The sequence below is a fragment of the Acipenser ruthenus genome, chromosome 6, assembly GCF_902713425.1.
Source record: "Acipenser ruthenus chromosome 6, fAciRut3.2 maternal haplotype, whole genome shotgun sequence".
Taxonomy (NCBI): Eukaryota; Metazoa; Chordata; class Actinopteri; order Acipenseriformes; family Acipenseridae; genus Acipenser; species Acipenser ruthenus.
The window spans coordinates 80,434,694-80,461,273 of NC_081194.1; the positions used below are offsets into that span (position 1 = coordinate 80,434,694).

The window sequence follows — 26,580 nt, forward strand, 5'->3', positions numbered from 1 at the left end:
ATACATCATCCAAGGACAAGCTCATGCTATTTTGTGTGTAATATATATATATATATATATATATATATATATATATATATATATATATATATATATTACCCCCAAAAAATATGCCATTCAAAACCATAGAATTGCAACATTTTTTAATTCACATGAATACAATCCCATGAATGAGTCATGCGTAAATCTCTCTGAAATGATGTCTAAAGATAGCACGCTACTGCACAAACAGAATCACCATGGCTGAGTCATCATCCACATGACCTGCAACATTGCAACTCCAGAATGAGAAATAATGTGCCATCTGCCCTGGGGTTGACACTGAAGAGCCCCGGTACCTGCAAGCCATCATCAATGCTGGCAAAGCAGGTGTTGATTAGAAATTGTCAGGCATGTGTGAAAGGGACCTGTTGTCACGCACGGCCTCCTGTACATGTTAAAGCTCATTCCAGCTGAAGGATCTGGAGCTTCTCTGTCTCACTGATTACAGGAGACAAATCCCCAGGTCATCCCTCCGCTGAGATCAGTATAACAATGTATCTGTCCCATTTTATCAGTGTGTGTGCAGCTGCCAGTGGTCGCGTAGTCTGATTATCTTGCTTGTTCACGGAGTGAGGTGATCAGCGAGGGGATGCGTGGAGGAAGGTGAGGGGGAGATAAAAATGCCACATGTAACCATGCCGTGATTCCCCCTGAGCTTCATTACAGTTTATAATCGCATTAAAATCTGACAAGATATACCTACTTCAACAAGTCTGTTAATTGTCCTTTCCACACAGACCTTGGGCAATAGGGTAAGTGCAGGTTAATTTAACCTCCTGGGATACTGGATGACTTCATTTCACAAATAAAACCCAAATCACCAATCATCAGTGTAGACCAGTGGTCCTCTCAATTCAAGGAATTTTTAGACTGTATACAATACGAAAACTTGTGAAGAAGCCAAGTAATCAACAGTCATCAAGCTTTAGAGTCTAAATCATAGGGCATCTTATTACTCTGTTTACTTCTCGCTGCAGTTTTCTTTTGCAACCTGTACTGCAGCTGTCTTTCACAACACCATTGGAAGTGAGCAGCAGCCTCAAAATACTGTTCCCCTGTACTAAGGAAAATATCTTTCATTCTTTTAGGAGGGTTAGGAGTCAACAGGTTTAGGGGCTACCATGGTGAGGTTGTGAGCCAGCCGGGGTATTTGCAAATTTAATAAACAATAGGCACCATTGTACATAACAATGCTTCCAGGTTTTGGTAACTCTTTAGGTTAGGGATCCATTGTAAATGGTAAAAGTGGATAATAACTATATTGCAAAAGCAAAGCTGCCCCATACAGTTAGTGAGCCATGCATATAAAAGACAGGCAGACATATAGACTACCACATTTCACGGGCGAGGTACGGCAAAAAAAACAATGGAAAGTTCACCAAATAATGTAGTTTTAGCTACATCAACATACACAAGAGCTTTTAAAAAGTACACCAACACCAATAATATAAAGACTATTTCTTCTGACTACTGACAACTTTAAATGTTTAGATTACAAAACTTACAGTACATCCAGTAAAGGCGCTCCGTGTGGAGTGCAGGATGCGCCCTACAGCCTGGAGATCTCAGGTTCGAATCCAGGCTATGTCATTGCTGACCGTGACCGGGGGTTCTCGACCAATCGTGCGCCGCCCAGGTAGGGAGGGCTTAGGTCGGCAGGGCAATCCATGGTTCACCGCGCACCAGCGACCCCTGTGGCTGATAGGGTGCCTCCGGTTCTGCAGTGGAGTCATTAAGATCTGTGAAATGACGGCTGGCAGGGACATGTTTCAGAGGACGAGTGTTTCAGCCTCCATTTCTCCGAATCGCCAGGGGGTTGCAGCGGTGAACCGGGATTAATAACAACACAATTGGGGAGAAAACTGGGGTAAAAATCATAGGCAATGACTAAATTAAAAAAATAAATAAATAAAAAGAAAGCCTATCCGATGCATTTGTTGTTCTGTCTTTACAGAAAGCAGCTCACTCAAAATTGTTTTGGCATTTTAGCTGTCACCAATTTACATGCTTGCTCGTTCAGCTATCTCATTTGCTAACCTACATAGTTCCACATAAATGCTGCGTACATACACAAACACACAATTTACAGATACAGTACTCGCTGATTTGTAGTTTCGTAGCCTTAATTATAAACAATAGCAAAAAAAATAAAAAACAATGCCAGAAGTGTTTAATAATAGTCTTGTTATTTCGAATCATACTCTAAAATTGTAACTAGCATCATTAATAGGATGTTTATAGATGATTTATAATCACTTGTAAACTCAAGTGTTTCCCAGGTCTCTCCACAGCCGATGTAGCTGTAACGTCAGTTCCAGCTGTGTTTCTCAGTGGTGCTGAAGACAGCTCCCAGGGCAGCTCTCCTGCAACACTGTCGAGGCAGGGCGGCGCATTCTACTAGCAACTAATTGTGCAAATCAGCAGCACAAAAAATAACTTCTCAGGTTTTGTGGGTTGTTTTTATTACTATCACGATGTAATTAACAAAACATTTTAACAGTTAGGTCTGTGATGCATATCCCCCACCGCGACTGGTAGTATAAAATAAAGAGAGATCAGGGAAATGAAAAAGTAGAGCACCGTGACCCTCATCCACTAATGCACATGGAAAAATGGAGGTTTAACATCCATGCAGTTTTTTCAACTTTTATCATAACTAAATAGCTGGATAAGCAGTTCTTGAAATATAGAGAAAACAGATGGGTTGGATAGACAGACATACAGACAGTATCTATTTAACCACAGATTCTGACTAGCACTAGCCAGTGGTAAAGATTGTCCTTTTTTCTGGATACATATGGTCTGCCAACTGAAATGGTCTGAGTTTGCACTAATCCCTTTTTTATTCATAAGCCTGTTCCTGAAAATACAAGGCACAAAGCCAAACCCATTAAAATAAGAGAGTGACATTGTAATTGCAGTAAGAGCACAACATTATTGTGTAAGGCCAAGGGCTGTAGTTTAAACTAACAATACTGCACAATGTTCCACAGAATGCTAATTCATTATTAAAGGGAAAGCTCTCATTTTAATGATGCTGATGGCATCTGCGAAGGAATGATTGCAATGTATTAATACAGAACCATTTGTTTATTTTAGGTTCAAGCGCATCCGTACACCCATTCAGAGACAAACTTTTTTTTATAGTGAATAAGACATTTTTGTCATGCAAAGGGAATTGAGACACACATTTCATAAGCCTTCGCTAGGATTTAATGAGGGTACTAATGAAGTATCTGGAGATGCAGATGGTCTGAACTATTGTGTTCTCATGTAACACAGTTGCAAGAGGCCAGGGGTAATATTTAGGCCTGTCAAGTAAAAGTCAATACTGGCTTGAACACTACATTCTTTAAATCAGTGGACTGAACTCATTACATGTGTCCATGTTAATGTCATTTTGCTTCCTTCATACTTTTCAATTTAAAAAAAGTAATGAAAAAAATGTAATGAAAGCTTGCTGTTCGCGACTCAGGGAAACACAATAAGCATGATTTTGGTAATTAGTATCAAAAATGCTAATTAGGTGACTGACATGTGTATAACCTGTAAACATTTTTATAGGAATCCTTCAATATTACAAATGCTGTATTTTAAAAGACAATGAGCAGGGTACTGCGGTGTTTGACTAAGGGCATTAACATGAAGGCAAATGCATGGCCACATTATTACATTATTATTATTAGCAACATTATTTAAATTGGAACCCCATTTATTTGCATTCAAATTTGGGAACTTTCTGTTGTGTTTTGTGTATTAATACACAAATCACTGTGGAAATAAGCAAGCAAGTTTGAGTTACAGATTATAAAACCGATTATATACAAAACAAATAAAATCACTAGCTCTTCAAGCTTTGCCTTTGGTCAGTTTAGGGACCAGCTTGCAGGGTACTTTTGATTGACATCACTTCCAATAGCATCTGCTGCTTTTTGCAATTAGGATAGAAGCATCTCTAAGCAGATGGGAGTTTTTACTATCAACATCCAGTAAAGTTGTTAAACTAGGCTTATTACTAAAAATAACGTAACAGTATTTGCAGTTTCTTACTTGCATTCCCCACCCCACACAGAGAAAAAAGCACAGCTTGAGTATGGTATGCTGAATGAGCTTTACCTGAGCTGATAAAGAATCCTGTGATACTCAAGAAAGAGGAAAAGTATAAATAATAGGAAGAAAGAGAACAGACTTCTGTGTTGGCAACAGCTATTTAATCCTAGCCCCAAGCCATACTGTGCAGTCAGGCAGGCTATTACATGGGAACAATTAGGCGGCCAGAGCAGAACACCTGGTACTCCCTATTCCAGGCCTTCAGTGGCAGCTGACTGTACAATCTCCCTGACAGGTGGTCGTACTTCAATCACATTAGCTAGTCACTCTAGGGTTAATAAAGAGCCAGTCTTTCTTCAACCTATTCATTCACTGCAGACATTGTGTCTTTTACTGGTTCTGAGACAATGTAGCTTAAAACTCTGTAAAATGAAGATCTCTGTAGAATGATATCATTAAACTGTGGGTTATACTTACTTGGTATCTAGGCTAATGTTCTGAACTTATCCATTCAGCAATGGACTATCTATATAATAATCCATCTCTACTAGACCCTTTCTAAGACATACAAAAGAAACTTGGAAGTACCATATATTTCCCCTAATACTGACATGAAAATGGTTATAATGATGTGATGACATGTCAGTGTTATTAATGCCATAACTTTCAATATGATGAGAAGTCCCGACAGGCGTTCAGTGTCCTTGTTATTTGGTTTAGGCTCCTTTGGATTTATCACAGCTTCTAGACAATCCAGACACAACCTTGCTGCACAAAGCCGGCCGGGGATATCTTTTGCCACAGTTCTAAACAGATCTGTTTGAACTGGATTTGATTCAGAGCCTATAGTGTTCGCAATGGACCAAGAACCTTGACGTCCCACTCCAGAGTTAAAACTCTGAATCAAAATCAATATCTATGGCATGCTACTCTGGGGAACAATATTGAAATGAACAGACCGTCCACACTATTGGGCACCACTGTATAGAATGGTTTGAATGTACAGTATATAGTTAAATAAATAAATCCACATATGTATTTATATATACTATCCTTACACTATGAAAGTACTGTGAATTGAACAATTTACCGACTTGCAAATGGGATGGAGTTGCTACCCAGAACATTGATTGCTCATTACTCCCATTTCTTCAGTAGCACTTCTTGTCTGCGCTGCTCTTGATCAAGGATAGGAGGCAGCTTGTTTTCTCACGTATTGAAAGCCATTATTTCCACCCCACTGTCCCCATTGGCATCAATTAGGATCTAGAAACCTGCTGCATCCCAAAGTAGCCACATCTGGAATCTTATTTCTGACCCCTTAAACATTAAAGAGTGAACAGGTTTGCACACTGGTTACATATTTAAAGTATTTATTTACATATAAAAATAGATTAGCAAAGATATTTTAAGGAAAGTAACATAAAATGCCTCTTGTTGGAGATGGCTCATAATTCACCACAACAATCAGCCATCCTAAAGCATTGACATCTTGACAAACAACCACTTACTAATTATTATGTAATATTATTAACTCAAGTGTTTTGTTTTGGGGTTTTTTTTGGGGGGGGGGGTTGAAAAGTATCATAGAAAGGTTATATAAAGTTCTCCAAGGTAAAACTTGCTACAATAAATTAAAAAAAAACAAAAAAAAACCCTGCTCTCATTAGCATTTCCTTTCACTTCTACTCAAGGTAATATATTATCCCATCTTGAAGAAACATGGCAGACCCTCTTCTGCAGCTAAAACAACGGGCAGCACTTCTGGATGCAAAAAAGGAAAATGAGCATTACCACATCAAAGGGTGCATCGGTAAAGAAGTGGTGAAAACAGCACGATGCACACTTTTATCTTTGTTCACAATCTAGCAATGGCTGCCCTGAATTCCATTTTTCACAAACATGCTAATGCCTGCTGCAAGGACATCTTTTACACCAGAACAAAAAGAGAGAGAAAAGCTAGCGCAGCCTTTGCACTGTTTAAAGTGACATTGCTGTGTAACTAATACATAATTAACTAATTCTGTTTTAAAATAACACCACCATAGACATTCTAACATTGGACCTGCTGGAACAAATACTTAAAAAACATTACCTATGTCACATTTATACAGGTGAAAACAGCAGAGCACCCCATTAGTTGTTCATCTTTGAAACTATGGTTCATTTCTATTGGCTGGTATCCAGAGATGATCCTTACAGTAAAACAAAAGGAGCAATAGAGGGTTTCTCTAAATGTTGCACACATTTACACTATGAGTTAGGTGGCTTGCGTTGCAGATTCTGATATAAAGAGATTTCTCTTCATGACTTGGCATCTATTAAAAGCCATGGTAAGGATACAGTCCTCATATCAGTCAAGGACAGCTGTGTTTTGCCAATAAATTCAGCCAGTAAAATGTTATCTTAAAACCAGAGTATAGTGTAGCGCAGGGGTGGGCAATCCTGGTCCTGGAGGGCCGGTGTCCCTCCTGGCTTTTGTTCCAACTGTGCTCTAAATTACTTAATTAGACCAATAATTGGCAATAATCAGTACAATTAAGTAATTTAGAGCACAGTTGGAACAAAAGCCAGGAGGGACACCGGCCCTCCAGGACCAGGATTGCCCACCCCTGGTGTAGCGTCATGTGTTCTAATGAGGTGATGTGAAACAGTGAAGTCACATAGCTGAAACCACCAGCCCTTCAGTGTTTCCTGTTTCCTGTAGAGAAACCTGCTGGAGAGATTCTGAAGGGAGACTAACATTGACACACTCAATGGGAAGATATGCAGAAATCCTAGAATACTACAATCCTTTGAGAGTCTAACAGTGTACAACAATCATATGTTATGAACTTGCACATATGATATACAGTACTGTGCAAAAGTTTTAGGCAGGTGTGAAAAAATGCTATAAAGTAAGAATGCTTTCAAAAATAGACATGTTAATAGATTATATTTATCAATTAACTAAATGCAAAGTGAGTGAACAGAGAAAATTTAAATCAAATCCATATTTGGTGTGACCACCCTTTGCCTTCAAAACAGCATCAATTCTTCTAGGTACACTTGCACAAAGTCAGGGATTTTTTTGGCATATAGTCAGGTGTATGATTAAACAATTATACCAAACAGGTGCTAATGATCATCAATTCAATATGTAGGTTGAAACACAATCATTAACTGAAACAGAAACAGCTGTGTAGGAGGAATAAAACTGGGTGAGGAACAGCCAAACTCAGCTAACGAGGTTGGTGAAGACAGTTTACTGTCAAAAGTCATACACCATGGCAAGACTGAGCACAGCAACAAGACACAAGGTAGTTATACTGCATCAGCAAGGTCTCTCCCCGGCAGAAATTTCAAGGCAGACAGGGGTTTCCAGATGTGCTGTCCAAGCTGTTTTGAAGAAGCACAAAGAAACGGGCAATGTTGAGGACCGTAGACGCAGTGGTCGGCCAAGGAAACTTACTGCAGCAGATGAAAGACACATCATGCTTACTTCCCTTCGCAATCGGAAGATGTCCAGCAGTGCCGTCAGCTCAGAATTGGCAGAAAACAGTGGGACCCTGGTACACCCATCTACTGTCCGGAGAAGTCTGGTCAGAAGTGGCCTTCATGGAAGACTTGCAGCCAAAAAGCCATACATCCGACGTGGAAACAAGGCCAAGCGACTCAACTATGCACGAAAACACAGGAACTGGGGTGCAGAAAAATGGCAGCAGGTGCTCTGGACTGATGAGTCAAAATTTGAAATATTTGGCTGTAGCAGAAGGCAGTTTGTTCGCCGAAGGTTGGAGAGCGGTACACGAATGAGTGTCTGCAGGCAACAGTGAAGCATGGTGGAGGCTCCTTGCAAGTTTGGGGCTGCATTTCTGCAAATGGAGTTGGGGATTTGGTCAGAATTAATGGTCTCCCCAATGCTGAGAAGTACAGGCAGATACTTATCCATCATGCAATACCATCAGGGAGGCATCTGATTGGCCCCAAATTTATTCTGCAGCATGACAACGACCCCAAACATACAGCGAAACTCATTAAGAACTATCTTCAGCGTAAAGAAGAACAAGGAGTCCTGGAAGTGATGGTATGGCCCCCACAGAGCCCTGATCTCAACATCATCGAGTCTGAAGAGAGAGAAGCAACTGAGGCTGCCTAAATCCACAGAAGAACTGTGGTTAGTTCTCCAAGATGTTTGGGCTAACCTACCTGCCGAGTTCCTTCAAAAACTGTGTGCAAGTGTTCCTAGAAGAATTGATGCTGTTTTGAAGGCAAAGGGTGGTCACACCAAATATTGATTTGATGTAGATTTTTCTTCTGTTCACTCACTTTGCATTTTGTTAATTGATAAATATAAACTATTAACATGTCTATTTTTGAAAGCATTCTTACTTTACAGCATTTTTTCACACCTGCCTAAAACTTTTGCACAGTACTGTATGTATAAAAAAATAAAAACGAACACAGTTTGTGTGTCTTTGTATATACAGCTCTGGGTGGCTTGCCTCCCAGGTTACATGCATTCAAGGAGTCTTCTGATTTGCTTGAGGGCTTGTACTGATGTGAAATTATATAGTGCTGGTACTCGACACCCCCATTCCCTACAATACCTTCTTGGTATTGATGACTAAGTAGCTACTGCTTTGGCTGTACCAAAAGAATCCGATTTAAAGCATGCTTAAAGTGGTAAGCACCACGTACAGCATGCAGGATTCACTAATTAACACAGCTGCAGTGCCTTGACAAAGAAAACAAGAACCAATCAATGTGAAATAGGGCGGCATGGAAATCCATTTTAAAAACTTGAGCACACTAATGGCTTTATGTAATGCAAAGGACTGAAGAAAAGTTAACAAATTAAATAGGACTTAAAAAAACAGATGAGATGGCTTGCTCTTATTGTATTACTTGTATTGTAACACTTGAAAGTCGCCCTGGATAAGAGTGTCTGCTAAGAAATTAATAATAATAATAATAATAATAATAATAATAATAATAATAATAATAATAATAATAATAATAATAATGGCTAGCTGGACAGTAATTCTGTAAAGCACGAGCAGAGGTTTACGCACTGGGGAGGCTCCATGAAACAAGGGGCAGCACACCAATCACAACTGGTAAACTTATTTGTATTATTATTATCATTTAAGGGGAGGTGAGTCGTAATGGCGACAGGTCTGAAAATCTGATAGCATGAAAATCAAAAGGTGCTGCTAAATGAGATCATCTAGATGCTGGTTTACAAAGCAAGGAACTAATGCTCAGCACTAGATCTCTGACAAAAGACAAATTGAAGTTAAATTGTAGCTATTCCCTGAACAGAAAGTTTTCCCAGAGTAAAACAACTTAGATAATGTATACCGAATTAAAGAGCAGTGCGACAAAAATTGCTAATATAAATTGCATATTATAGAACGCAGGACACTGCCAGAATGCATAATCTTCAGTCCTTCACTTTCAAGAAAGATAAATTTAATTCTAATAGTTTGGTATTAAACCCCCAAAATACCAACCAGTACCAAGCACCAATTTAATTTGACATAATTTGCTATCAAAGAGGTGCTATTGTTAAGGACAGCAGTGATTAGCCATTTTTACAAATGAATACATTCAGCATATTTTACCTTGTAAGTATGGAAGCCAAAGGTCAGGCACTTGACGTTACAGTTTTGAATCACGTAATAACACCAGCGTGCAAGAAAATTGGATAATTAATACTACTGCAAGTCGTTCTATTTTCATTTCATATGCCAAGGAATATTAATACAAGTATAATACCGTTCTTTATGGCATGTCCATTGCTCCACATGTCTTTATCTTACAATGAATAGCAGAATATCCCATGCAAGTAGACAAAGGCTCAAATCACATCCATTATAAAAGGACATAGTGAATATAGGTGAAAAATCATTCAGTAGAATTACACTTCTTCAAGACTGATACAGTATTTCTTTACAGTGAAAGCATGATAAATGATGCAATAGCCAGGGTATTAAAGTATTCTCAGCCTCCCCCCCACCCCCCCAATATCAATTGGAAGTGACACTGTGAAAGCAAGACATTTCCAATTATCATCCCTCAGAGAAGTACACATGTTCTTTTCAATGCTCATTTATCTTTATATCTATGACAGAGCCAATGTGCATCTCACATGCATGGACATTTTATTAACTTCCATGTTAAAGTATGATTAAATTGCATAATGTCAAATCAAATCAATAACTACAGTAAATACTGGAATCTGATTAAAAAACACTAAAACAAAGGGCTAAAAAAATGAATACTTGTTTAAATTATAACAAAATATCTTTTAGAATCCATGTCATTAGTAACACTGAGCCCAATGCTTTCCTCATAGTATACACAACATGTTCCAATTGCTTTTATTAAGTATGCAAGTTGGCTTACAAAGAGGCAGAATAGCCCTTTCATGTGGTGAAAAGCACACTGCAAACATCACAGCTTCTTTATTTCATTGCATCCCTTTGTTTCTGCTAACGTCTGTTTACCAGTCATCTACCTGTGTTTAAGGGGCTATGAAACCAGAGACTATAGCTCCAGGGTTTAAAAGTGAGGGTTTGGAGGCAGGCTTTTGTTCGAAAAAAAAAATTAGTAATGCTATGAGTCATTTTGCACTAGTGCGGGGGAAAGAATACTTTTACATGTTGTATGAAGCTAGACACCATATGCCATGCGAGGACCCTATTACTTGATTCAGTGCCATTGCTGACAGGCAGACACGTGGCTATCCCCAGTGGATGGGCTGTCTCCTTTCGAGGGCAAGTGCAGGAACCCAGTGATCTGAACACATCAGACATTGTAACGAGCAGCAGGAACAGCTGGTCAGCCAGCAAGGTGCACCAGTGGCCCAGCGCTAGAATGATAACAGGATTAGGTTAAAACATTCAGTGAAGAAACTGGGATCACAGGGCTGCCCCCCTGACTTGGGCATCTGAAGGACTGTAGGCATGTAAATCAGCTCCCATTGTTTGTCAGGGAGGGTTTAGAAAACTATGTAAATGCAAAATCGAGGTGAAGAAGCGTGCTTCCTTTGAAAAGAAAGAAGCAGCAGCAGCAAGTGACAGATATTATGATCAGGAGGCACAGTCAGGCTTTCAAGTTTATCTGAAAAAACAATCAACCACCCATCAAGATCATCTCAAAAAAGAAGTTCCGTTCTTGGAGAATTATTGCTTACCAAAAGCAAAGCGCCATTAAGACATTACACTATTAAAATTACACTTGATTTATTACAAACATTGACACTGTTTTGGCTGGAATTCCGTTATACGGTAAACAACTAATCTGAGACAAAGAAATTAATAACTTGGGATAAAGCAACCAAACACAAAAAAAACAACAACAATCAGCTATATAATTATAGTTCAACTAGGATGGAACTAGGATGTCAACCCTTTTATGCACAGAATGAAAATGTGGCCTTCCAATTAGCATTTGGTGAAATGATCCTAAAAAAACATAACATAACTGCACACTAAATAAAACATGTAGCACTGTCATTTAGTATGGTGGGGTCTCCATTGAAAAATATTACAACCTTTAAATATCAATTAGCTATGAATAAGTGATGCAGCTCCCCTTGTACCACTATTAGAGTGCCAACTGAGTTGAACTGTTCTTATACACTAACCCCAACAGATTGCTCAGATTGGGGAATGTTTGCTGCCAGAAGTGTTTTAGGTTACTGGTCAGCATGCTTGCTTTCTTTGGTAGCATTCTAAGGTCCATTTTTGATAGAGCAATTTAAATGATCAGCATTCTCTTATTGTGCAATTGCTTTATTTACTTCAGTTATTTATTTATTTATTTTTTAAAACATATTGTACGGCAAGGCTACATAACCTACTGAATAATGTTACGTGAATATACTGAATTGCATACTGCTTTCTATACCTAATGGAAAAAAAATTGAAAAATGTGACATTTCTAAATTTAACATGAAATACTGTACTATTGTTATGGATTCCGGTCTACTTTTGCGATATTGTTTTGTAGTTTCTTTGATGACATGATGTTAAATAAAAGGTCTGAATTATATTCGTATGTTGTTTTTTTAAATAATGTCTGAATCCTAAAAACCTAGGTATGCAAAACTTTTGGCCATAGCTGTAGTCCACATTTCAGCTAACCTTCTATGTCATTAATTTCAGCGACAATGCGATATAATTTGAAATGTCTGTGCTTCCAGGTATCTGTTCTATCTGACCATTTAGTCCAGCTGTAATCAAAACATGTGATCTTTAGCACATGAAGTTAATAGATATTGCCACAGTACATGTTTATTTTATCTGTTGCCTTGCACATAAAATCAGTAAATATAACTGTAGCTATAACTTGTTATAATTCAAACTGTTGCAATCCTAACTTGTTGCATGCTAGCCCATATTGTATTTTAGTAGTATTATTTGCACTTACAATGAAAAGGAATTTTATTGTTTCTTGGAGATTCCAACTGTAAAATCTACAAAATCAACCAGAATAACAACAACAGCTAGCAGCTGTCTCCCATGCTAATGAGGAAGCATGTTCCTATTGAAAAGTAACACACATTTCTCTGAGAAGTGCACTTGCAAGAGAAACAGCCACCTTCACAATCCCATGTAATGCTACCTAAAAGCTTTACCTTGCATGACTTATTACAGGCTGGAACAGATTATAGCTATTGATTGCTATCTGGAGATGGATCTCAGTGTGGTTAGAGAGGTAAGAAGAGAGGACAGCTAAAGAAACTATCGATTCTCTCCAGCAGGGAAGCTGCACTTCAAAATGAAGGTCAGCACTCTCTTATCCCACCTATTAGAGCTGCCGGAACATTCATCAGCGTGCCCCAGAGTCGCTGTGACGAGATCAGACTTCTCCATCTCAATCTTCGACCTCTCCTGTGATAGCTGGTTACTGTGACTGACAGGGAAGCTGAATGTGACAAGTTCAATCTTGTGTTCTCCTTCAAAGAAAGTAACAGGGACTGACTGCAAAAACCCTCCCAGTCAGAAATGATCACTTCAAACCACAACTGGAAGCTGCAATATCACACGGCGAGAAGGGCAGACACTCAGACTGGCAAAGAGTTATGCACTCTCTTTTCTGGGAGTATCGTTTAAGTAAAGTTACTTGTGCAGTTAAACTCGAGGCTCTACTTACAAAATCAAGACAATTATACAAGTCAAAAGACAACAGAGACCAATTACAAATTAATTTTGAATAAGGCTTTATGAATCAAGACTATAAAATAAGAAAACAATTGAAATCTGAATTGAACAGTGCCTTTATATTCTACAGTATCAACAACCGGAATTAGGAATTGCTGAAATATGTAAATAACAAGTAGAAAATGGTCTCCAGTTACTTTCTGTGTAAAGTGCTAAAAGCACATTTTGAAAGGTGTGCTAACTAAGGGTTAATTAGCACTAACAATACAATAGCTAGCCCCACTTTGCTATGTTGAAGATCTTTTAGCCCTTTGCTTCAATTTGGATTAGGCAGATATCTCAAAGATAGCTGCTGCTTCCTGGTAGGAAATCACTTATAGGTCATTTTCACTGCAATCATGCCATGTGAACCTACCACACAGGAAGTGATTACATAGCATGAAGAAAAAGTGTTGTACTTGAAAAATCTGCATATCCAAAATGAAAGAATAAAGAACCACAAGATCTTCATCACAAGAAAGGGGGAAAATGACAATGCTATTATAAGATGTAAAAACGCCCTTTAAGTGCTAAATTATCTTTAGGATATCATTGTATATTATATTTAGGGCTTCTAGTTTTTGGTTTTTATTTTCCTTCTCTCCTTCCCTTTAACCTTAATTAATAGTTGTTAAGCCTTAACTGAATACCAGATTGTTTAAATTAGCGACACACTACTAGAAACCAATGCAGTGGAACTTAAGAAGTTGAATTCGGCGATCATTCAGAACGAAATGCAGGTTCAAATCGAATCAGGTGAGATCAATGCACATCGTTTGTGAACTCAATCAAGATGTGAGGGTAAAAAGAAACAAGTTCTTTGGCAATTAGTGTTTGATTAAGAAAGCAAATCGGAGCAAAATATGTTTAAAGGGACATCACGAGATCAAAAATTAAACCTGAAAACTAGAAGCCCTAATTATATTAAAAAAGTTATTTTAATATGCATAAAAAAATATGAAAAAAAAAAAAAATGGAATACTATGACCTCGATTTAAAAATAGTTTTTGGGCCCTGGACTCCTCTTTAAGGCTTAGAATGTTTATGTGCAGACACAGCTACCCACACAAACACTTGCATCTTATAAACATGTGTCTCTGCATGCCCATGTACATCTTAAGATGTTAAAAACAATCAGAGCACTACTTGTGATAATATATTTATTTTGTATTGCACCTTTAATTAAAAGAAATCCCAAAGCACTGTACATTACAAAAAAAAAATACAATTAATACATACAAATATATAAATACATATAAAACAATACAATAAAAACTATGCAGTGCAGTAAGCCAATGTATAAAAATGAGTCTTTGGTCTTCTGAAAGTAAGCCCTGCCTGCACACTGGACTGAAGACCAGCTCTGCAGAATGGGTAGCACCCAGTGACACATCTATGCCTTGCCTTGGCATTGAGGACTTTGATGGTTAAAGCTTTGCAATCAATCCTTTCTAAGCCTTTTCTCGACTTCAAAGGGAGACACATTTCCCCAAAAACATTGTGCTTGGATGAAAGTGCATGATAAATAGCACTTAGTAAACTGGGGCAGCATGTGTCTTTATTTGTGTCTGCTCAGGGACTTTGGAAGTCGAAAGATTTTGCTCATGTTATCACAACTCAACCAGCTACATGGCAATTTACATTTTCATGCATGACTGAGGAAGCATCCACAACATGACATTCATATGTGAAGTCTAATGAGATCAGATAAATATGAAACACAACAGCTGTTTTTTGCAATTAACAATTTATGCAACATGATGCGTAGTTTCAAAAGCACTACAATTTACTGTATACGGGGTAAAAGCCATTGTATGCAATGTACACGCTAGAAATGACACCAAGACTCACTGAAGTCTTTAGTTAACAACAATAAGTCTTTAGCTATTCATTGTGATTTTAAATACTAAATGCACCAGGAAATGGATGGTTTGCTGTATAGAGTGTGTCAAATTTGAGTCTAATTAACAGTAATGTGTAAAAACAAAACATCTTCCTTGGGAACGATGAAAACAATACAGGTCAAGTCTGTGCTGCATCGGCTACATACTGTGTATCAAACACATTCATGGAAAACACAATGTCACAGTCTTAAATGTTGTAAGATTAATTTAACCAAATCAAACGAGTACTGCATCATTGCACGGACTATGACTCTAACTCCTCTAACCTGATCTCCCTGCCTCTCTCCCTTTCCTCTGCTCAAAAGCCCCCCCCCCCCCGGTGCTCTTTGGAATTGCCGCTTGGCTTCCAACAAAACTGACTATCTCTGCTTTTGCCTCTACCCTCTCTCTTGACTTCCTAGCTCTCATTGAAACCTGGATCTCCCCTGATAACTCTACCACTCCGGCCACCCTTTGTTCTCTCTATGTCCTGTCCCACTCTCCTCACCCCTCTGGATGGGGTGGGGGAACAGGACCTCTGCTCTCTCCTGTCCTGCTCTTTTCTGTCCCCTCTGCTCTCTCCTCTCTCTGATAGCACCTTTGAGATTCACGCTGTGGAAATCACCTCCCCTTGTCACCTCCTCCTCATTGTTTTCTACTGTCCTCCTGGACCCCTTACTCACTTTCCTGATGAGCTTGACTTCCTCCTCTCCTTCCTCCCGTTGTTATATTAGGAGACTTCAACATCCACCTCTCCAACCCCAACCACTCCAATAGATTTCTTCCCCTTCTTCACTCCTTTGCCTTCTGTGCCCCCCCCCCCCCCCACACAGTGGGCCGTCAAATGGACCGCGTCTTCACCAGGGACTGCTTTCCCCCCACCCTTCTTGTCACTCCTCTCATTATCTCCTTCGCTCTGTCACTCCCATCCCTTCCTACATCGCCGACCCCCTCTGTCACCTTCAGTCGAAACCTCTGTTCTCTCTCCCCTCTTTTCCTCTGCTGATCTCTCGCACCTCCCCTCTATCGACTCCTCCTCCCAACTCTCTGTAGACTCGACTACCTCCACCCGCTTCTTCTCCCTCACCTCCTGCTTCGATTCCCTTTGCCCCCTTACATCTCAACCTGCCCCAGCCTTGGCTCTCCTCTGTGCTCCGCTCAGCTCTGCTCGTACCAAACTTCGCTTTGCTGAAAAGAACTGGAAGAAAACCAATCTCCCTGCTGCCTTGGATCTCTATCGCTCGCTCCTCAATTCCTTCTCCTCTACACTCACCTCTGGCAAACACTCCTATTTCCACTCTCTCATTCAGTCTTCTACTAACAATCCCTGTAAACTTTTCTCTATCTTCTCCTCCCTCCTTAGCCCTCCCCCTCTTCCACCTTCCTCTATCTCGGCTGACGACTTTGCCTCCTTCTTCTCCTCCAAAATCACTGACATCCGCAAACTCTTCAATACCTCGCCTCTTTCCCCACCCACTCCATACTCTGCTCCCTCACTCCACATCACCCTTTGCAACCCCTACTAATCTACCCTCCTTCTCGCCCCTCTCGGACTCTGATCTTTGCTCCCTGCTCCAAAGCTATAAACCCACCATGTGTGCTCTGGATCCCCTCCCCACACATTTTCCAGACTGCTGCCCCTGCTCTACTCCTTTTAATTTCCTTGCTTCTCAACTCCTCTCTGCTCTCTGACCGTTTCCCCTCTGCCTTCAAACAGGCATGCATCACCCCCATCTTAAAAAAACCCTCCCTTGATCCCTCATCCCTCGAGAACTACCTTCCTGTCTCCCTTCTCCCGTTCCTCTCTGAAACCCTTGAGCGAGCGGTACATAGCTTTTCTGTCAAAACTTTCTCTGCTCGACCCCCTCCAAAACTGTTTTCCCCCTGCACACCACTGAAACTGCTGTTCTCTCCGTCACCAACTCTCTACTCTCTGCCCATGCCTCCTCCCTCTCCTCTGTCCCAATTTTGCTTGACCTCTCTGCTGCCTTTGACACAGTTAACCACTCTATTCTCCTGTCCTCCCTCACTGACCTGGGACTCTCTGGCACTGCTCTTGCCTGGTTCTCCTCCTACCTCTCTGATTGCATGTAATGGGTGTCCTGGCATGGCTCACCCTCTGCCTCTTGCTCTCTTTCAACAGGTGTCCCCCAAGGCTCAGTCCTGGGACCCCTCCTGTGACCATCCTCCCATGGCTTCTCGTATCACTTCTATTCTGATGATGCCCAGATCTTCGTCTCCTTTCCCCCCTCTGACCCTGATATCTCCTCCTGTATCTCTACCTGTCTCTCGGCCATCTCCTCCTGGATGCACTTGTATCATCTCAAACTCAACCTCCTTTTCTTCCCTACCTCTTCCTCCCCCACCGCTGATCTCTCTCTCAATTCCTCTTGAATCCACCACCCCTCTCCCTTGTCATCCACCAAGAACCTCGGTGTCACCCTCGACCCCTCCCTCTCCTACTCTCAGCTCATCTCTACTCTGGCACGCTCCTGTTGTTTCTTCCTCAGCAACATATGCAGAATTCGCTCCTTCCTCAACAACTACTCCACGCAGCTCCTATTTCAGGCCCTGGTACTGTCCTGCCTTGACTACTGCAACTCCCTCCTGGCCGGCCTCCCTGCCTCTGCTATCCGTTCGCTCCAGCTCATCCAAAACTCTGCTGCCCGCCTTATCTTTTCCGTTCCTCATTTCTCCCATGCTACACCGCTGCTCCGCTTCCACCACTGGCTCCCTATTTCCTCCCGTATCCAATTCAAAACACTTTTTTTTTTTTTTTTAAATTTAGTCGTCACCAATTATTTTTACCCCGGTTTTCACCCCAGTTTAATGCCCAATTAGTATCTGTATCCCCGGCTCACCGCTCGCAACCCCCCCGCCGACTCGGGAAACGGAGGCTGGAACACGCGTCCTCCGAAACGTGCTCCTTCCAAGCCGTCATTTTTCGCACTGCAGATCCACAGCAATGCCACCAGACCTATAGTGCCGGAGGACAACACAGATCTGGCGGCTCCGCTGCAGAGCCACAGGCGCCCTATCGGCCACAGGGGTCGCTGATGCGCGGTGAGCCATGGATTCCCCTGCCGACCTAAGCCCTCCCTACCCGGGCAGCGCTCAGCCAATTGTGCGCCGCCCTCTAGGAACTCTCGGTCACGGTCAGCTGTGACATAGCCTGGACTCGAACCTGCGATCTCCAGGCTATAGGGCACATCCTGCGAGGAGCGCCTTTACTGGATGCGCCACTCAGGAGCCCCCCAATTCAAAACTCTTGTACTCGCCTAGCACTGTCTCGACGGTTCTGCTCCCTCCTATCTTCAGACTAATGTTTCTTCCGACACCCCCTCTTGCCCCTCCGCTCCTCCGCACCCTTGCCCCTCAGTGGTGGAATGACCTACCCATGGATATAAGGAATGCTCAGTCCCTGACCACCTTCCGGCGCCTCCTCAAGACCCACCTGTTAAGACAGCATCTGTAAACCTCACAACTCTGGACTATACTAGAATACATGGCACCCAATTGTATCAGTACTTGCATCATCTTGTACTCACACTGAAATCTATAAGCAAACTCATGTTATGTTTTCCATTGTGATTTTGATCTGGTGTAATGCAGCATGATGGCAATGCTCAGCCTGTCTCAGCATGCAACAGCTTCCACACTCCATCAGAAGCAGTCCACTGTGAATTACACCAGAAAGCACGATGACAATGCTCAGCCTGTCTCAGCATGCAACAGCCTCCACACTTCATCAGAAGCAGTCCACTGTGAATTACACCAGAAAGCACGATGGCAATGCTCAGCCTGTCTCAGCATGCAACAGCTTCCACACTTCATCAGAAGCAGTCCACTGTGAATTACACCAGCCTGCTTCGGAGAAAGCATGATGTCACCTCAATGCTGAAGATGACTAGGGGACTTGGGTGACCCCCTATCAAGTGATAAATCTTTTGGGTTGGGGTGACAGCTTGCAGCCTGCCAAGAACGAGTGCAGTACAGTGCCAGAGAATGTCAAATCACTGGCATCCTCACACTACACAAGATCATAAGCTTTTCATGTTTAGCAAGCTACAAGACATTTTAAATAATACACCTATAAATATTCAGTAATTTTAATAAAATTGTATGGACAATAAATCCTTCATAGACACTTTGTACAACATTAGGGTTTATACATTAAAAATGTTTTTTGTTTTGTTTAAAGAACATAATAGAGGTTTTCCGAGTGTACGACCACAAATATTAACAATTAAGCGAGGTATGCATGGTTGGTTTACCATTGCTAAGAACTATATTATGTATTTGTAGAGACATTCCTTAATATACAAAGGGCCTCATTTACGAAAGGGCACTAAATGTAGCTGTGACGTGCACATTAAGTAGCGAGCCTAACGTACACCATAAATCTAAATGTACTGTCCCATTTACTAACAGAGAACGTATTCATTTACGTGCGCACTATTTGGCTAATTTACATACCATAGCGTGAACACTACATGTATTGTGAGCGATAATTTAAGTGCACGATAATGTCAGAAACTTACCCGTGACCACCGTGATATAAAAAGCCCCAGCAGTCGAGGCGCATCTTTTGGTCAGTGGCTGATTGTGAAAGGTGGAGGTGGCTTACATTGACCAAAAATGAGCGATCAACAGACACAGCCCTCCGCAGGGGACAGGCAGAGGCAACGCAAACTAAAACTGCACACTGAAGAGTTAGAAATTCTAGTGGAAGAGGTTGTTTTCAATTATAACACCTTGTTTGGTCCAGCCTTTTCCAAAACTCCTACTTCTAGAAAGCAGGCAATATAGGCAGCCATACAACACAAGGTCAATGCCCTGGTTCACAGCCAAAGAGCCATAGACATGTTAAAAAAAAAAAATGGACTGAGGGGGCTCCCGAGTGGCGCATCCAGTAAAAGCACTCGCGTAGAGTGCAGGATGCATCCTATAGTCTAGACATCATCAGTTTGAGTCCAGGCTATTCCTTTGCCGACCGAGGACGGGAGCTCCCAGGGAGCTGCACACAATTGGCCGAGCGTCGCCCGGGGGGGGGGGGTTAGGTTGGCCAGGGTGCTCTCGGCTCACCGCGCACCAGCGACCCCTGTAGTCTGGCCGGAAGATTGCTCAGAACCTGTCTACGCAGCACTCACAGGAGGAGGAGCATCCGGCCAGGTGGAACTGACCAGCCTGGAAAAGAACATTGAGAAAATCTTCTCCCCAGAACAACTAGAAGGTGTGCAGAGCGTCATTGACACCACTAGACAAAGGTGATTCTCAACCAGGTAAGTAACAAACTACACAAACCACTTCATTACTTTATAAAGTGTATTTCATAATTATGCAACACACAATACAATAGTTTTTGATATAGCGCCTTTCACAACAGAGTTATCACAAAGTGATGTACAATCAAGAAAACACCTAATCGAAAAGGAAAGTTTGTAACCTACTTTTAAAGATCAGAAGACATCTTAAGGTAAATCTGTAACCTGATTTAAAAATGTAAAGGTGTTTTATTTAACCACGCTATTATTTGTACCAATGTAAAGAACTATAAAATAAAATCTAAGAAATTATTCATGTTTATTCACACTTAATATAACCTGTTATTTACAGGTATTTTTCACTGCTCTATATGAAAACTTTAATGCAAGTAATTGCTGAATTTCGTGAGGCAAACAGGAACAGGTTTTAGGCATTCTGCAAAATAATTTTGTTAGTTTTTCAAAATTTCAGTTTCAAAACCTTCAGTTTCAAATTCATTCATTTTCTGTCGCTCTTCGGATCCTACCCATGCAGCCTCTGTATGCAAGGAATACCTCTATGATGCCAGACAGATCTCAGCCCATAAAAATAGGTTTAAATAGTGCGCCTATCAGTGGTTAAAGCCTGGTTTCCAAACAAACTAATTATCGCTTACGTTAAGGTACACACTATTATTATCGCCCTTTAGTAAATACGGTGTGAATAAAGCTCATCTTATTATTCAGAGCGGGGTGCCATGCATTACCATACAAATCACATATCCATTCGGATTACCATAGTGTGACACAATAAAATCAGTGTGCGACATAATATGCCCACTATTTCGCGCGATAATGAATAAAATTGCAATTGTGAAATACGGAAATAATGAACGTGCTGCACACTAATTCCAATTATAGTGCACCATAATGTTGAGTGCCCTTTCATAAATGAGACCCAAAGCACCTTATATTGGTTGCCTTATTTTAATTTTTATAAAAAGCTTTTGTGTGTATGAATGCATTTATGCTTATATTAATATAGAAGAGTTAGAGAAACAGTTAAACACAAATAAGTAGAACAGTCGTGTATCAGTATATATGGCAAAGCACTTCACCACAATCACGTGATAGATCATCAATATTCAAACAAGTGAAACAATGACAAACATTCTCTTGCAGTGTACTTCATTTGAATATGTGTGCATAACAAGGGCTCCTCTTTATTACATCTACTGTAAAAACAGGATCCCCCTTACAGCAGTGAGTTTTGTAATCTTGCTAAAAAGAGTAGAGTGCACAACCTAGGTTCTACAGTGAGCAACCAAGCTTCAGGTCACCATAGCAACAAAACCCCAGCCAATGTCTTCCACTCAGCCCGAATATTCAGTGTTAGGTGGCTTTGTGGCCGATCAGATTTCATCCACAACCTGCTAGCAACACACCACAATCCTTCCTTCGTGATGCTACATAATTGAGATGCAAATGAATCTCCACCACGATTGCACAACTGACAAGTACAGCTGTAATCAGTTTATACTGTTCCTTTCTAAAGACTGAAGCTTGGTTCCATGACTACTGATTTATCTTGGGAAGTTAGGGAGAGGCACTCTCCTTATTCCTTGCTTTTACAGGCTGTTCACATCGAAGCAAATCTAATTTTAAACCACAAAAAACAAAAACATAGAAAACAAACCTATGGGCTTTAAATCATAAGCAACTGGCACTGGTTAAAACGAATCAATGTAATCATTCAATAACACATGCTGGTGTTTCTGTTTGTACTATTACCAAGTGACCTAACCCCCCAAAATCTCTGAACTATCAAGCTTTCATGCCAACATGTTATATAGTTGTGACGAGGTATATAGTTGCCCCTGTGTGTATGTGTGTTATTTTGCATTTGTGTTGTGTTATTATTGTTTCACTGTATGGTTTGGTGTGTTAAAGACACAGTGTTTTATTATTATTGTTTAGTCTGGATGGGATTAAAATGTCCCATCCAGACACAATCGTGAGAATGCGTGGTCAACAGTGAGTGATTATTGACAAACTGACTGTTGACCACACATATGAGAAACCCTGTGCTGAATGTGGCAGAGGGATAAACTTGGTAATTAACAGCCCGTTAATCCCTCTGCTACAATATAGAACCCCGCAGCTTTGGCTGAACATGGTAAGAGTGTTCAGGAGTGGAGAATGGGAGTAAGAGAGAGAGAGGAGGTAAAAGAATAAGAAACAATTGCTACGTGTGCTGGTTCAACACCAGCACCATACTTGTTTTAGTTATTATTTGTTTGTCTATTTGTTTTGGCCACCATGTCTTTTTGTTTCTGTGAAGTGTTTTGTTTTGTTAAAACCTTTTGTTTATTTCAAATGAAAATGCGCCACAGTGCTTTCATACCCCAGTGCTGTCTGTGTGTCTATTCTCTTCCGGGTCTGACGTCACCACAAAGCCAACCCGTCACAATAGCGTACAGTGTATATAGAGCACTTCGAAAGCTCAGTCCAAGCTTGAGACACGGTGTTCAAGCACACTGTGCAGCTTAGTGGATAGTGTTTATACTTATTTAGTGTTTGTACAAAGGACATGTAAGAAATCTTGGAAACTTACCTTGGATGCATATTATTAAGGTTTTCATTTCCGCCATTAGAAGCAATTCTCTTACATGTGAAAGGATACAAGCTCTGGTAGAGTGTCAGGCGAGACTTCACGACTCGGCTGGCATTAATGCATGTGGCTCGCACTAAACTTGGCAGCAGAGTTGCTGTTACGATGGCTCCATCAAACAGAGGACCAAAGAAAGGGACCTGCTCAATAAAGAGACAAAAAAACATGGATATGTTTTATTGAAAGAAAATATGCAGCAGGAATGTTACTAATGGACTGACAGCTCCAACGTACAATGTTTCTGCCATTAATAATTGTTAATGTTCTCACTCTCATCATCAAACCAATGTACCTTAATATATAAATATACAGTATATTTATTGGCACAAGAAAGTAATATGATGAAAGACAACGGAACTGTATAGTTTACAGTAAGTGCAAATTATACTACTAAAATAGAGTACAAGATAAGATGTAACAAGTTAGGATTATAACAATGTATATATACAATGACATAACAGTAGTGCAATAGTGCAAGGATAGTGCTTCAGCTGAGAATCCAGTAACACGGTACTTAGGTCAGGCGAGTCCAGTACATAACAGGAGGCGTAGATCGAGAGATCTACAAGTGTAATCTAAACAGGGAAGACTTCAGGAGGCGGCGATAGGCAGTGAGAGACGGAGCATGTCATTCTCTGTTACATGAAGACTTCAGTTTCTATTCACTGTCTACGAACTGCCAGACATCAAATCATATAGAACAGTATCTGAGTTGATGAGAAACAAAGGCTGCGGGAGGCAGACACGCAAACAAAATAATTGAAAATTAACGCAGAAAGTCAATGAAGAGACTTGCACTTATAAATAAATTCCAAAAACATTATTACTGTATTTGTTATTGTTCAGTGACTTTATAATAGTCAACATTTCAACTTATAGTAGTTTTATTCCTATTAATGTGTGTGAAAACTATACTTCTAATTAGAAATACAACAGAAATATTTGCAATGTTCTTTGAAAATGCTGCATCCTTAGTAAGATGAATGTGAAAGCATGCAGTCTGTGTTTGAACAAATTATAAATGTTTTTTGTTTACAGGTTTTTTTTTGTTTTTTGTTTAGTTACATTTTCAGTTGTGTGATTTTTTTTTTGCAAGTAGAGGCTTTCTTCTTTATTGTATTAATTAATAAAAACGAATGCACAGCATTTGAAATGCTCAGGTGAAGATGCAAATATGCGCAGAGGGGGTGCTTGTAGGTTTCATATTTTGAGGGGTGAAATATTTTAAAGTTTTACATGCACAGGTAAACACAGTTAAATAAATCAATATGACATGGGACAAACGAAGCACAAGTAATAATTGTCAATATTTAGGCCAATGATTTGTTTCACTGACTGCTAGTTTATAGAACAAATACATGCAAACTATTATTCGGCCATCACACAATTACTAGCGGATGACTGTGACAGGCATTCAATGAGAAGACAAAAGGCATAATAAACCCTGCGCACCCAGAGAATTTCTCTAATTAAAAGGTGGCAGCGAATTGCAAAACAGAACTCAAGTTTCATACAACATCTGACGCTGGCAGCTGTCTACTGCAAGCAGTTCATTCAGATGCCATCCCAGCGTGCTCTGACTTAAATAACTTGACTGGAGTTGACAGGTATGACGAGGGCAAAGAGGTAAACTTCAAAATGTACAGAAGCTATTCAACAACAAAAAATCTAGCAAACAAAAGAGTTTCATGAAATGAGAATTTATTTTTGTTTAGTTTTTTGTTCTGTATTAGGGCGAAAAATTATAATTGTGTACATACATGATTTTAATTCATTTTAAATTACTTTTAAATGTTTACCACTTACCGTAATATCACTTATAAATGTAAAACAATTTAAAAAGATGGATTTTTTTTTTTTTTTTAAAGAGGACAGGTAAACACAGTATACTGAGAAATGTAAACATAGTACATTGATTGCACTGTGTGTAAAAAATACAATTCACACAGTTTAATTTTGTCTCCAATATGTTATTTTCAATTCATTTCCACTTTGTAAGTAATTTCCAATCCCAGGCATGAGTAATACTACATATCCCAAAACCTGTAGCAAAATATAATCCTTTAGATAAAAAGGATTCAGAATGCACAGGTGTGAATGGTAACTTACAAGTGCATGGCTCTTACAATAGGCAGCATCTTAGTTGGACTCAATGGGTGCCAGTATAGCAGTTGACCCCCTGAACTGATATTAAATGTCAATTAATGTGTGTAGTTTTGAAGGCTGCAGACTGCCTTAAGTGCAGTGCTCCATGTTTCCTGGAAAATATCATTCTGGGAAAAAAAGCTGACCTAATAAATGAGATACAGAGAGATACAGAGATACAGTACAGAAAAGAAGAGAATATGTAATAACGTAAGGTTATAATCATAACCCAGGTTCCCTGAAATAGAAATGTAACCATTACCAAATGGGTATTTACCTCCTAAAGACCTGAATCCTGAAAATTGTATACCAAAGCTGCTCTTTGATCCTGTCTGAGGTCGAGGATCGGTCTGAGGCCACCATCCCCACTTGGGCACTAGGAAGTACCTGGAGTAGAATCCTTCCTCCCACTGGAGGGGTTCTATCATGCGAAGAGCACATTTTTGTAGCAGAGCTGCTACCTCCTGAGACACCACAGCGGCCTCCTGTGGGTGCGTGACTGATGTTGTAGTCATGCCCCGAATGGGAGGGGACCGCGTTTGAACTGCAGTGAATTGCTGGTCTGAACGGTAGTAAGCACCCGACATCTGTGGTGCACTGATGGCAGTAGTCCAGATGGCTCCCTGAAAAGGGGCCCTGGGCCTGTGGCAGCAAATTCCTAGGGCTAACCTGCAGCTTCTGTCTCTGTGCAGGCCAGCGGAACCTATTAAAGCCTTTGCGGGGAGTACCGCGGGCCGGTTCTGAACATCACCTCTGGCAGCGGTCTTTGAGGCTGCTGGGGCCTAGGGCGCCAGTTTGGTGCTGGTTTATGTACTGGAGGTGGTCACTTGCATCTCGTCGGGGCGCCCAACAGTGGTGCTTTGTCCCCGTCAGGCACACGTGCATGGGAAAGCCAAAGCTGCCTACGTGCAGCTACCAGCGCAGCCAGCTTTCTACCTGTCCACTGAGCTTGAACACACGGAGCAGGTTCTTATTAACCAGGTGCAGCTCATCCAGCTGTTATGGTGAGGGACTGTGGTTCCCAGAAAGGGACCGCAGCAAATGCGACTGGTAGGCTACCAGGATGCTGTTGTAGTTCTCTAGCCATGCAGCAAATGCACTGGCTGAATAGGCTCTCTTGAGGATCACCTCAGAGACCCAGCACTGCTTGTTAGGGCAGGTAGTGTCCTTGGACAGGAGCACTAAAATAGGCGCCTGGACCAAGACGGCTATAGAAGCCTCAACCGGTGGAAAATGGGCCAGGCCCAGCTTCTCCGCATCATGCACCCTATACAGGGTGTCCATCAATTGAGAAACAGCAGGAGCTGCCGGATGGTCCCAGGAAGACTGGATTTCAAAAAGAAAATCTGGGTGAA

The 26,580-nt window shown here is 40.8% G+C and overlaps 1 protein-coding gene across 7 annotated transcripts in view; it reads right to left on the bottom strand.

Annotated features, from left to right (window-relative positions):
• The window catches only part of LOC117411028 (ral GTPase-activating protein subunit alpha-2-like), a 158,072-nt gene that overhangs the window by 24,165 nt on the left and 107,327 nt on the right, over positions 1–26,580 (bottom strand). For all 7 annotated transcript variants that reach the window (XM_059025880.1, XM_059025883.1, XM_059025881.1 and 4 more), the window contains one exon: positions 23,093–23,220. In XM_059025880.1, the coding sequence (XP_058881863.1) occupies positions 23,093–23,220 (128 nt within the window). The remainder of the gene's footprint in view (positions 1–23,092; positions 23,221–26,580) is intronic.